A 14,529-nucleotide genomic window follows, 5' to 3' on the forward strand; every position below is an offset into this window, starting at 1 on the left:
AAAAGCTTATTTCTCTCAAATGTTGTGCACAAATCTGTTTGCATCCTTGTAGGTGAGCATTTCTCCTTAGCCGAGATAATCCATCCACCTGACAGGTGTGGCATATTAAGAAGCTGATTAAAAAGCATACATCATTACACAGGTGCACCTTGTGTTGGGGCAGAAAGGCCACTAAAATGTGCAGTTTTGTCACACAACACAATGCCACAGATGTCTCAAGTATTGATGGGGTGTGCAATTGGCATTCTGAGTGAAGTAATGTCCACTAGAGCTGTTGCCAAATAATTGAGTATTTGTTTCTCTACCATAAGACGTCTCCGTTGTTTTAGAGAATTTAGCACAAGGTCCAACCTGCCTCAACCGCAGACCATGTGTAACCAGGCCAGCCCAGGACCTCCACATCCGGCTTCTTCACCTGCGGGATTGTCTGAGACCAGCCACGCGGACAGTTGATGAAACTGGGTTTGCACAAACAAAAAATGTATGCACGAACTCTCTCGGGGAAGCTCACCTGCGTGCTCGTCGTCCTCAACAGGGTCTTAACCTGACTGCATTTTGGCGACCTAACCAACTTCAGTGGGCAAATGCTCACCTTCGATGGCCGCTGGCAGGCTGGGGAAGTGTGCTCTTCATGGATGAATCCCTTTTTCAACTGTACCAGGCAGATGGCAGACAGCATGTATGGTGTTGTGTGGGCGAGCGGTTTACTGACATAAGCGTTGTGAACAGAGTGCCCCATGGTGCCAGTGCGGTTATGGTATGGGCAAGCAATGAACACAGTTGCATTTATCGATGGCAATTTGAATGCACGGAGATACCGTGGCGAGATCCTGAGGCACATTGCTGTGCCATTTATCCGCCACCATCACGTTTCAGCATGATGATGCACGACTCCATGTCGCAAGGATCTGTACACAATTCCTCGAACCTCAACATTTGCAAGTTCTTCTATGGCCTGTATACTCACCAGACATGTCACCCATTGAGCAAGTTTGGGATGCTCTGGATTGACGTGTATGACAGCGTGTTCCAGTTCCCGCCAATATCCAGAAACTTCACACAGCCACTGAAGAGGAGTCAGACACAATCAACAGCCTGATCAACTCTATACGAAGGAGGTGTGTCATGCTGCATGAGGCAAATGGTGGTCACACCAGATAGGTTTTCTGATCCACAACCCTACCTTTTTTTTACCAACAAATGCATATCTGTGTTCCCAGTCATGTGAAATCCATAGTTTAGGGCCTAATTTATTTATTTCAGTTGACTGATTTCCTTATATGAACTGTAACTCCGTAAAATCTTTGAAATCGTTGCATGTTGAGTTTATATTTTTGTTCAGTGTATGTACATCTAAACTTAAGAAAAAGTTAGATAGATGTAAGCAATATAACTAAATTGCTATCAGAGGTCAAGGAGGATTTTTGCTTCCACCTATCCAAACCTTCCAGTGTTATAAGTGCATCAGAGGGTAGGTTGATAAGGGTTTAGGCAGCAGTGGTTGTTTTGTATGTCAAGCTCAGGTTAGGTCAATAGTAATTCTTAATTCCTGGGATGTCCTCCACATTCAGTAAGCCATGCAGATCTGTGACTGTGAAACTGATCCTTGGTACCAGCACGATATCCAACCCCGCCAAAACACCAACCCAGATTTTCCTGGTCCTAGCCCCAACACCAGCAACAACCCTGGACACAGCACCGACCAACCATAACTGCCACCTTCATCCAGCAGCTCAGACCTCACCCCTTCCCCTCCCCTCCCCAACACAAAGACACAAACACACTGTCAACCACTCCACCAGACCAACCATGACTGACTGACTGACTAACAAATTGTTGGACTGTGTGGAAATATTGAGACACCACATATGAATTAATATGCTGTGAACACTACCTAGCAGCAAACCTGCTTGCACCAATCCCTTGTAATTACAGTCAAATAATGTGAAATACAAACCCACCCCCTCAATGAATTTCATCCATTCATTCTGATTACACTAATTGTACTGTAATATTAAATACAGAATTTTACTTTCCATCTAGATTACTGTCAAATTCATGTTAACCCCTTTACAGTGAACGTAACAGTGGTATTCAAATTCTCTTCTCAATATTTCCACATTGTTTTCATAGTGGTCTGCTAACGAGGATAATTGTGTGTAGAGAGTGTGTATGAGTAGGTCACAATAGTATTGACTTCTGGGGGTTAACCTCTTAATGGTATTATGTGTAGGGAGAGTTAGTTACCCCCACATGTGTGGTCAAATCCGATTTTTATCCCTAGACCCTTTCCTTAGCACCTATCTTTTTGTGTTCACTGATCTGAAAGCACTGGATTTATGTAGGTAATATAGTGATGTCATATTTTCTTTCCAGTGCTTTGGGGTCTGTGAAGGGGATAGCATCTGACTGTGTATTTTCATCTAGCTGTACCAGTGCCTGGTTATGCAGGAAGATACAATGTTCAATCGGCAGCATCTGAATGGTCTGAACTTCTGAAGTGGTCTCATCTGTATCATTTCCTTCACCTGTGCTGATGTGGGAAAACGACCTTGTTATTTTTTTGGTTTCAGCTTCAAGTTTACTACTGAAGCACAACAGAGATTGAAATAGCAAGGCTTCCCATCTTGTCCACAGCATAAACACTCAACACCCAATAGACAGTCAAGTGACCTCCTGCTGTTCGCCGGTTGTTCACTGTAATTCTCCCCCGCAATGTTATAGACTCGACTGCTACGTGCGGGAGTTTCGTGAACGCGCACGCAGGGACTTCCCATCGCTGTGGTGAACGCGGAATATGACGTAAGTCACTTGCGGAGCAGTGATGATGGCGGTGTGTGAACGCGCAGTAAAAGTAATGGCTGCTCTGGAACGGCGGGTGCCTAGTCTCGATGATTTCGTGGGCCAAAGCTGGAGCGCTTGGGCTGAGAGAGCCGGTGTGACTGCGTCGGAAGGTAAGGGAGCACCTTTGGAATCGGTATTGTCAGATATCAAATCGATTGGCCATTCTGTTGAGGTTTATTTTCGTGGAAACGGGCGGCAGCCATAACCATGTTACCCAAACAAAGACCCTGCTGGGTCCTAGCGCTTGCTGGATAACATGTTGCTCTCTCCCAGGTCCTAGCGGTCGGCGTCTTCCGAAAAAAATACGTGATAATTGTGTCTTTTTTATCCTCATTTTGTCTTTTTATGTACACATACACACATCATGGCCACCATTTGACAGTATTCTCTCATTACAGCGTCACTCGCCCAAATAGAACTGTGGCCCTACACAGCGGAAGGCGACTTGCATTAGTTGTAGGGATGGTTGGGCGAGCAACTTCTTGCCAAAGCAAGCTGGCCGTATTAGCAATGAAGATAATACTGCTAACAGGATGATACAGTCTGATGCTGTTGCCACCATGTAAATGCTAGTGTAGATTGATATTTCAGGGCGAATTTCGAGCTATTCTCGATTCATGTTGTTGGAAGAACTGTGGATTCGAGGCACAGTTATTTTTTTAAAAAGTTTGTTTCAAGACGAGATAAGTGTCTAAACAGTTACATGATTGTATATGCGCGCGCATTCATTGTCAGGTACCTCTCCAAGTGCTACTCTACTCTCTCCCTAACTTTCTTATAAACCAACTCGAACATAATGAACACGATTCCAACAGTAAACACACGTATTAGGTCAAAGATCATGCTCATAGCCTAAATCAAGCACAGCAACAGACAGAGGGGCCAAGTTCACCATGCGAAAGGGAGTCACTTATCCAGCTAGCTAGTTTTCTTGAAAATGAACATTCATACTGGAAGGGAATTCCCATCTATATATCCTGTATTGACGCTGTAATGCATATCTCTGTGATCTGTTGTGCAAGTTACCTGTTGTGAGACAGGAAGTCACGATCAGAACCTGTCTAGTCAACACCAACAAGGGGATTAATCTTAATAATCTAAAATGGCTTTCTCATCTCCTCCCCCATACCCACTGATATGGAGTAACTAGACTGGCAAAGGTGTCCGTCTTCCGTGTTGCTTTCACTTGACCTGCCTTTCAGATCATTGCGGATCAAACGAAGAAGAGGTGATGGAGGAACCACCTTGACTATTGAGATGCGCCCAAAGCCTACTAGCCATGCATTTGTATCCTGTATGCCTTATCCCCTCTGATGAAATTCCCTGACCACTGCACCTCAGTCACAGAGTCTCTGTTTTCAGGCTCTGATGGAGATGACTGCAGCAAGAATGGGAAGAATGCAGCTGAGGCAATGTCTCTTAGGAAGGAAGGTAAGTCTTTATTGGAGTGCATGTTGGTTACATCCTTCATACTAAGGTTTAGATTGGCATCGAACCTTACTATACAGGTCCCCTAGCAACAACGGACACAGCCTCTGCACAGAGTGTGTGTGTCTCCAGATTTGGCTTCTTCTTCCAGTGCTCCCCTGGGTGTCTTGTCTTAAGAGCTGAATGGGGTGTGGGGCACAGGGGGGGGCTGCTCCCTGCTAGGATCTCTCTCTCAACCAGCCTGGCAGTCTGCAGCAGCAGCTGTCTGACGGACGCTGCCGTGTGTACTTGTCGGACTGCGTGTGTTTCTCAGGGTGACAATGTGATTTGGTTGTTCCACCTCAAAAACGGACGATTTCGACAGCCACCATCTCAGATTGTTCTGAAATCGTTTTTTTGTTTCAAACAAGATTAATGGAACATATATAATTTTTGTATTTTCCCCCTTTTTCTTCCCAATTTCGTGATATCCAATTGCGATCCAATTACGATCTTGTCTTATCACTGCAACTCCCCAACGGGCTAAGGAGAGTCGAAGGTCCAGTCATGCGTCCTCCGAAACGTGACTTGCCAAACCACGCTACTTAACAACTGCCCGCTTACATTGGTGCACCTGGCTTCCGGGTTGTCGGAGGAACACCTGTCACAAAGAGTCGCTAGGGCAAGGACATCCCGGCTGGCCAAACCCTCACCTAACCCGGACGACACAGCCTGGGATCAAACCCAGGTCTGTAGTGATGCCTCTCGCTCTGCGAGGCAGTGCCTTAGACCGCTGCGCCCCTCAGGAGGCCCAATGCAACATTGTTTTGTTTAAATATAATTTGTTTCTCAGGGTGACATAGACACTGTGATGTGGGTCGTTCCAATTTGACCTCTGAGAAATTAAAGGGATATTTTTGTATTGAGGCTCTATATCGACTTCCTCAGAGTCACATGAACTCGTAGATACCATTTGTATGTCTATGTTCAGTATGAAGGAAGTTAGAGGTAGTTTCGCGAGTCGAGCATGCTAGCAGATACCCATGGACTTATTCTAGTTTATCAAGTTTATTGGTTGTTTGCACAGTTTAGGTTTTATAGCGTGTGCAGCTAAATTATGTTACTAGCTCTTAACAATGCAGTAAAATGTCTAACAAGTACACAAATAATAAAAAAGTTAAGAGAAAATAGAAGACAAATGTGGAACGGTGGGGCGAATCAAATGAACAACCCAAATAGGCCTATCATTAATCAAAATGCAATCTATACATATGTACAACAGGAGAATTTACACAAGATATACTAAGAATATGTACAGCAGTAGATATATTAGTGAGTGATGTCAAGAATCCAGTATATAGATAAATATGCGGTGTGTGTGTGTATAAATAGTGTAACTAGAATACAATGTACGGTAGGATAAATATTAAAATGAGCTATGGGATACTGGATTTAAATAGTGTGAAACGTAAAGTGTCCAGTGGTTCAATGTCTCTATAACATGTGACCGCAGTGTTGGCTTTGAGTGTGTGTATGTGCGTGTGTTTGAGTATGTGTGATGGCTTATGTAGCTGCCATACCTGGTCCATGTAAGACTGCTTACAGGGTAAGGAAACCAATGTCATTTTGTAATTTGGGTGAACTATCCCTTTAACAATGGGGGGGGTCTTTAAAAAAAGAATCACCTAATAGCAGGAACAGCACCATCAAGTGGTCAACCTGGTAGGATGTAGGATGAGACACAATAACGTCAATGATTCATTTCTTTGAACATGGGGGAAAAAACAGCACCAAATTCACTGAGAATACATTAAATAGGATGAAGAAACAATATTCCAAGCCGCAGCTCTATACAACTTGTCAGACATAGAGAACTGATACTATATATTGTTGTTGGGGTGGGATTGGCGTAGGGTATGGGGGGTCCGTGGTTTACTTTTGGCCACTTCGGATTCCTTTTTCAAATCAAACCGGACTCCATGTAAACAGGAAATAAGAGCAACTATCATTATTGAATCCTCCTGTCTTACTCATTGTTAGAAGAAAGTTTGGTCAAAATTGGATATTAGCAACTATCATTATTGAATATTTTATGAGTCCTATCAATTAAAATGGCCAATTTAGGTGCAATCAATTAGCTTAATTGTTCAGAGATCTAATTATATTTCAAGAAAATCATGTTTCCGGAATGGTAATCTTATCTGTTTCTAACAGAAACCATTTCAGAACAATCTGAGATGGTGGGTGTCGTGGCTTTCTGAAATGACATGGAACGACCCATGTGTGTCTATACCCGCTTTCCCGGTATGTGTGATTTCTCACCTGTTCCTCCTTTCACTCTCTCCTAACCTCCTCCAGACATGTCTATCTTCGGCCACTACCCGGGCCAAGATGACTTCTACCTGGTGGTGTGTAGCCACTGTGGCCAGGTGGTCAAGCCCCAGGCTTTTGAGAAGCATTGTGAGAGGAGACATGGCCCCCTGAGCAAGCTGTACGCACGCCTCCGCCCCCCCCCTCCAGCCCCCCAGCAGCGACCCCGCCACAGCCACTCCCCATCCTCCACTCACGCAACCTCCTCCTCTTCCTCCTGGGAAGGGAGGGGGCAAGGGTCCGGGGCACCACGAGCAGCCCCCCCATCCCCATCCACACCCCCCCAGTTCAGACATACCAAGCCCCCCAAGGATGTAGTACGGTAAGAGGGATGGGATAGATGAAGGGGATTATGAGGGGGGGGATTGGAGGAAAGGTTTAGTAGTCTTTGTCCTATTATTTTCCTTATTTAAAAAAAAAAAATGTTAAGGGGTGAAAACCATCTTATAGTATCCATAACCACCAGTGAGATTTAACATTATTGATAACATTCTGATTTAATTTCCATGTTTTAAACATCTGACCTTGTTCTCGCTCTTTTTTTTTTTGTCCCTTCAGCCACTCCCTCCTAGATAAGAGCCCCCACAGCGGTCACTCTGAGTCAGCTGTGTTTAAGCAGCCTCCACCCTTGGAGCCTCCCCTGAGCTCCCCACTCCCCTCCCTCAGAGACCCACCGTGGCCCCATGGAGACACCCCGCCCGGCCGGCCCTCCACCACCCCCCCGCCCGGCCGGCCCTCCAACAGTGAGAGGACACACACCCAGAGGAAGGAGGCCACATCGGCCCCTACCCTCCCTGCCCACCTCCGTGGACCAAGACCCTACATTAAAGTGGCCTCCAGTGAGTCTTTATTTCCTTTCACCTTAGTTCATACAAGTTTGGGTCACTGAGATGTAATGTCTTTTTTTTAACAGAGATGGGCCTTCCCCTCAGGACCTGTTTTGTTGGGTGAAGAGCTTGTTAAATAGAGGAATGCTAAAATGAAGTGACATCTTCTATTACCGGGCTAGTGAGCAGAGATGAAAGAGCACAGAGCTAGGAAGCTAATTCCGACTGAGTCACAGCCGTTGAGTCTGATTGCTATTAAGACACTCTTCTGTTCCTGTCATCTCCAGGGAGAGAGTGTGATCTCGACAAGCACTGCGGAGTACTAGACCCCGAGAGGAAGAAAGTCTGCACTCGTCTCCTGACCTGCAATGTAAGTTCACACACTCTGCATATGAAATCTCATCTCCCTCCTCTATCCCAGTGTCCTCTCTTCTTGGCCCAGCCTTTTCTTCCATGCCACCTCTAGTATTCCATCCCTTCCTCTTCACCCCCCTTTTCTCTCCTCTCTTTTCCTTCCTCTCCCTCTTCCAGCTCGTTCTCCCTCTCCCCCAACCTTTCTCCTCTTCTTTCTCCCCCAGCCCTCACACGGTTGAGTATTCAGTAGCCAGGTGAGTGATTCATGGGAAAAATGACTTCTGTCCTTACTGCTTTTGACCCAATTATGTTCACTCAACAAGAGTCCGTACAGGATGTGAAGTTTGGAGGATTGAGGCTTTTCCCCATTGTTCACTGCTGTCAGATATCTTGTTCCAACTGATTCATTTGTTTGAGGAACTTACCTACACACGCTGGCTCCTCTATTGTGGGTCCAACTGGCAAGAGATGAAAATCCTTTCCCAATAGAAAGACGGTCAGTGATATGCCAGGTGTTTTTTTTTATTTTATCTGTGATGATTCGGCGACCGTAAGGGGAACTGTCAGACGCAGATAAGAGAAATGTCTGGGTTATTACTCTCCTATGATAGTAATTATTTACTTTCGTGACGTCACATCAGGCATGCATTTCAAACAAAGACACTTTTAAACGGAAGGGGTGACCTGACGTGTAGGCTTAATTGTGCCCTTTCCGTACGATGAGGATGAATCATTTCTCTCCATTTTGACGCTCTTTGTCCTCCTCTCATGTCTCTCCTATAGTCTACACTTCAGCTATTCATTGCTATGGCAGCATAGTACATTAGTCGTCTAAATGTCACGCTTCGTGATTGTGGTGTTGCCATAGTATTTGAAAGGTTCTCCACGTAAGGGAAAGGGGTATTTTTGTGCAGGGTATTGAGGACATTGTGGTATTAACAATGTCCCCTAGCCCCAGTGGAGTTAGTGGTAAAGACAAACCTTCCTCCTTATCAAAATCGCTGCTCTGACATGACTAGGGGGGTGAAGGCAAAGTAGTGGAAACCTTTCTTTCACCCACCCCATGTTAGATCGGTTATTACAAGGTCCTGAGCTGAGAGCACAGGAAGGGTGTGTGTGTGTGTGGCTGGCTGGCTGGCTGGCTGCAGGTTTGTATAAAAGAGGAACCCGGCTGCGTCAATCAGCGTGCAGAGCGGTCACGTGTAGGCAGGAGCAGATATGACCCGATTTTAATTTATTTTATAAAAAAATCGTAATTTTTTTTTGTGTTTATATATATATATATATATATATATATATATATATATATATATATATATATATATATATATATATATATATATATATATATATATATATATATATATATATATATATATATATATATATTTTTACAGGAAAGGGAAAGAATCTGAGAAACTGCTTCCCTGCCTCACTTCTCGTTCAGACGCCCACACTGGATCTTTCTTAACGTCTAACATCTGCTGTACCAGGGCTTATCCTCCCTCTTTACCGAGACTATTTGATAGAGCAATCTTTTGTCATCAGCGGTTATACCTATGTATTTTTCATGAAATCCAGGCTCTTTTGAAATGCTTTCTACATATCTCTCACATTCTGGTGAAGGCTCTGCTTTTCTGAGGGACTTCTGGTGCTTGTTTCCTTCAAAATCATCCCTCTCCGCGGAGTTTGTCACTCCCCTCAACAGATTTGCTCAGGCGTATGTTGCCTGTGTGTGATTCAGGTCATCTCTAGCGGCATCGTTCAAATGCTAATGAATCCCACCTCATCTCAGACCCATCTGTGGATGTGAGAAGATGACGTGAGAACACATTTACCCTAGAATTAGTGAACTAGATTGAAAGCAACCACTGACGGTCTGTAGTGATCATCAGGACTTGGCAGTCATAGGGGGCTGGGCGCTATAGTTTTCCCTCCAAAACACAAAGGAAAGTTGGACAGCATCAACCTATATTCACTGCACGAGGACTATTTTTATTATGTCTATTCGGGTGGAAAGTATAGGCTGATGCGTTTGGAGTCACCTTTGTGTGTAAGAAACGGACGTTTTTAGAGAAATGCATAAATAATTGTATTTCATTGTTTTCTCTCTCCCGGTCTGTTTCTTTCTCCTGTCCTTAGATTCACTCCATCCACCAGCGGCGGAAGGTTCCTGGTCGGAGTAAAAACTTTGACCAGCTGGTGGCCGAGCTGAAGACGGGGGCCCGGGTCCGTGAGCGGGGGGGTCAGACCCAGGAGGGGAGCGGCTCGGGTCGGTCCCCCAGCCCAGAGGCCCCCGAGGACCCCCCAGCACCCCCCCACTGCAGGAGACCCCTCAACAACAACCCTGCCTTCAGGTAGGGGACTTATGTTATCAGATGTGTTAAAGTAATAGTAAAGTACTCGTGATAGATGTGGACAAAATATTAACACGTGTGTGTGTGTTCAGTCGGTCCAGGGCGTCTTTAGAAAGCGCTCCAAAGGAGGACAAACCTTGTCTGGAAGAGGGTAGCGCCCCATCGCCCCTCACCCAAGGGCGCATCTCCAGCGACGAGAGCGAGGGAGAGGGGCCTGAGGAGCCGTACGAATACCCTTCTTCCTCCTCCTGGCACCCCAAACCAGCTGCGGTAAGATTACAGGGTGTCATCAACTACTCCTATTGGTATTATCAGATGTACACTGGGTGTACAAAAAAAAAGAACACCTGTTCTGTTCATGACATAGCTTTCACCTGGTCAGGCTATGATCCCTTATTGATGTCACTTGTTAAATCCACTTCAATCAGTGTAGATGAAGGGGAGGAGACAGGTTAAAGAAGGATTTTTTTTAAAGCTGCACTATGCAGAAATCACTCTGCCATTTCCTGGTTGCTAAAATTCTAATAGTTAATTTCAGTTTGTGACAAAACAGGCACGTATAGTCTAGAGCAGGGTTTCCCAAACTGGTCCTGCCCCCCCACTCCCCAACCCCCAATAACCAGCTCATCAAGCTTTGATTATTTGAATCAGCTGTGTAGTGTTAGGGCAAAAAAAAACTAAACATGCACCCCGAGGTGGGAACCCTGGTGTGGAGAATCATTGCACTGTCTACACCTCTGTGGAATACGTTTTCCATAACCAAAAATATTGTATTTTCGGCTGTTTAAAGCTGGGGAAACACAGAAATTGTGCAAATAAAACAGATCTAGTGCTTTCAATGAGAATGACAGAGACAAAAGATTTGAAGTCCCTTTGAACGGGGTATGGTAGTAGGTGCCAGGTGCACCGGTTTGAGTCTGTTAAGAACTGCGACGCTGCTGTGTTTTTACGCTTAACAGTTTCTCATGTGTATCAAGAATGGTCCACCACCCAAAGGACATCCCGGCCAACTTGACACAACTGTGGGAAGCATTGGAATCAACATGACCCAGCATCCCTGCGGAACGCTTTTGACATCTTGTAGAGTCCATGCCCCGAAGAATTGAGGCTGTTCTGAGGACCAAAGAGGGGGAGGTGCAATGCAATAGGTGTTCCTAATGTTTGGTATACTCCGTGAATATCACTGGAGTATGCTGACCTTTTCACAGCTGTAAAATACAGAGATGTTGCCAGCACTGTCAGTTAACAGTCCCCTAACCCCACCATGTGCTCTGTCTCCTCTCCCTAGGTGTGCTCGTTTGGCAGTCATGAGATGGGTCGGGGTGTGTACACCTTTGACCGACGGCTCCACCACCTGCGGTCGGCACTCAACGCCATGGTGGAGCAGCACATCAGCGCCCACCTCTGGAAGTAAGATTCTTTGTGATGTGTGGCCCTGTGGTAACTTCACAAGGTTTACTGGTGCAGAGGTTTGTCATAAGAGCTACATAGTGCTGTTCGAGCACCATTTTTCTGATTGTTTCCCCTCTGCACAATGTGTTGCATTGTAGATTTCTCTCTATCTAATACAGGTATATTATCTCTGCAGGAAAATACCTCAAGCTTCAGACCTCCAGTCCCAGAGTTCCACTGCGAAGAACAACCCCTCTTCCTCCTCCTCATCCTCCTTTTCCTCCCTGCATTCTAAAGTCAGGACAGGAAGCCACAGCACCCCCTCCCTCAGGCCCCCCTCCTCTTCTTCCTCCCACGGACCAGGAAGGGAGACACGCCTACAAATCCCCTCCCACTCCACAGCCATTAACCAATCAGAGAACTCCAGTGCTAGTGGCAGCCAAATTGTAGCCCCGGCGCCCCCTCCTGTCCGTCAGACAGGCCCAGGGCGGCCACCAGGGCCCGGAAGGCCCAAGAACCCGGTAGGGCGACCCAGCAAGCAGCAGCTGAGACTCAGAGAGGAGGCTGCTGCTGCCGCAGCCCTCCGTAAGCGCAAAGCCCCGTCACAGGAGGGTGAGCACTGCGGCCCAGACAGGAACTCTATCATCCTCCAGGACCGGGGACGGCCCCCCTCCACTTCCTCTAAGACCACCCCGCCCACTCCTCACAGCCAGACCAATGGTACTCTCTCCCCCAGCAGCAAACCCCGCCCCCAGCCATCCCCCTCGGAGCCCCATTCGCCAGCGGCAGCCTGGGCGTTTAAACGGACACATCCAACCTCTGGACACTCTTCCTCCCCACCCGACCCTCACAGCCGAGGTGGGGACTCAGGACTACACGGTAGGGGGTCGGAGGGGTACGAGCACAGGGGACTGGGGAAGAAACGCAAGGGGGGCAGCAGTGAACCCTCGCCCCCCTCTAAACTGCACCGCATTCCCTCCTCCCCTCGCTCCAATTTCTACCCCTGGAAGGACAGTAAGGGGGGGGCGCTGCCTGGTGGGTTGGAGAAGAAAATGGGCACACAGAAGGTGGGTTACTACTTAAAATTATATTAGGAATATGTTATGTACATACAGTGCATTCGGAAAGTATTCAAACCCTTCACGTTGTCCACATTTTGTTACATTACAGCCTTATTCTAAAATGTATATTGTTTTTTTCGTTTTTTACCTCAATCTCCACACTACCCCATAATGACAAAGCAAAAACATGACAAATAAAAAAAAACTGAAATCACATTTATATAAGTATTCAAATCTAATTTTATTTGTTACATGCCCCGAATACAACAGGTGTTGACCTTAAAGTGAAATGCTTAGTTACAAGCCCTTAACCAACAATGCAAAAAATGAAATAAAAGTAACAAAAAATTGAACAGCAGCAGTAATATAACAATAGCGAGGCTATATACAGGGGGTACCGGTACAGAGTCAATGTGCGGGGACGCCGGTTAGTCGAGGTAATATGTACATGTAGGTACAGACCCTTTACTCAGTACTTTGTTGAAGCACCTTTGGCAGTGATTACAGCATCGATTCTTCTTGGGTGTTATGCTACAAGCTTGGCACACCCGTATTTGGGGAGTTTCTCCCATTCGTCTCTACAGATCCTCTCAAGCTCTGTCAGGTTGGATGGGGAGCGCCACTTTACAGCTATTTTTAGGTTTCTCCAGAGATGTTAGATCGGGTTCAAGTCCGGGCTCTGGCTGGGCCACTCAAGGACATTCCGAGACTTGTCCCGAAGCCACTCATGCATTGAGGAACTCTAGAGCTCTGTCAGAGTGACCATCGTGTTCTTGGTCACCTCCCTGACCAAGGCCCTTCTCCCCGGATTGCTCAGATTGGCTGGGCGGCCAGTTCTCGGAAGAGTCTTGGTGGTTCCAAACATCTGCCATTTAAGAATGATGGAGGCCACTGTGTTCTTGGACCTTAAATGCTACAGAAATTTGTTGGTACCCTTCCCCAGATCTGTGCCTCGACACAATCCTGTCTCGGAGCTCTATGGACAATTCCTTCGACCTCATGGCTTGGTTTTGCTCTGACATGCACTGTCAACTGTGGGACCTTATATAGACAGGTTTGTGCCTTTCCAAATCATGTCCAATTAATTGAATTTACCACAGGTGGACTCCAATCAAGTTGTAGAAACATCTCAAGGATGATCAATAGAAACGGGATGCACCTGAGCTCAATTTTGAGTCTAAGCAAAGAGTCTGAATACTTATGTAATTAAGGTATTAATGTTATTTTTAATACATTTGCTTAAATTTCTAAACCTGTTTTTGCTTTATCATTATTGGGTGTTGTGTGTAGATTGATCAGTAAACAAATTTAATTTAATACATTTTAGAGTAAGGCTGTAACGTAACAAAATGTGGAAAAAGTCAAGGGGTCTGAATACTTTCCGGATGCACTGTTTGGTACAAATTATATTGTATTTGTTGTCCAAGTCTTTGTGACTATAAAGCAGCCATTTGACTGTTGTCTTCCTTCTTTCTCCACAGCCAAAACTGCACCATTAAGAGTGCTTGCCTTACAAGCCACTATGAGGGAGACAGCCCTGTCTGCGTAGTCAGACATCACAGGACTCGAGATGTGTGTGTGTGTGTGTGAGACTTGATATTCAAGCCAATGTCGATGTGTGCATATGTCTATTGAAGCCTATATGGGAATGAGTGTACAGGTGTATGTCGGAGAGAGTGCGCTTAATACAGTATGAGCTACGTGTTGTTCAGTTCCTGAGTCGGATGTGGGGTGTGTGTGTGTGTGTGTTTGTGAGTGTGTGCAGGACAAAGGGGACACGTGAATTTCTGTGTATGAATTTATAAATACCTCAAGACCTTCTGGTTATGCTGCTAAATGAATGTTGGTTTATAAAAATTGTTAAAAAATATCCTTTACACTTGAAGTTGTGGCTTTTCTTTTGGGGCTGGTATAGGA

General features: G+C 45.7%; 1 protein-coding gene across 1 annotated transcript; it reads left to right on the forward strand.

Annotated features, from left to right (window-relative positions):
- Nucleotides 1-2,784: 2,784 nt before the first annotated feature.
- Nucleotides 2,785-14,489, forward strand: LOC106565127 (ataxin-7-like protein 2). Its single transcript, XM_014131891.3, has 10 exons — nucleotides 2,785-2,954; nucleotides 4,207-4,275; nucleotides 6,610-6,943; nucleotides 7,180-7,460; nucleotides 7,736-7,818; nucleotides 9,945-10,159; nucleotides 10,252-10,429; nucleotides 11,448-11,569; nucleotides 11,748-12,618; nucleotides 14,094-14,489. The coding sequence occupies exons 1-10, from the start codon at nucleotides 2,825-2,827 to the stop codon at nucleotides 14,109-14,111; spliced, it is 2,301 nt and encodes a 766-aa protein (XP_013987366.3). The 5' UTR covers nucleotides 2,785-2,824; the 3' UTR covers nucleotides 14,112-14,489.
- Nucleotides 14,490-14,529: the final 40 nt, after the last annotated feature.

Source organism: Salmo salar, chromosome 12, assembly GCF_965601325.2.
Source record: "Salmo salar chromosome 12, fSalSal1, whole genome shotgun sequence".
Taxonomy (NCBI): domain Eukaryota; kingdom Metazoa; phylum Chordata; class Actinopteri; order Salmoniformes; family Salmonidae; genus Salmo; species Salmo salar.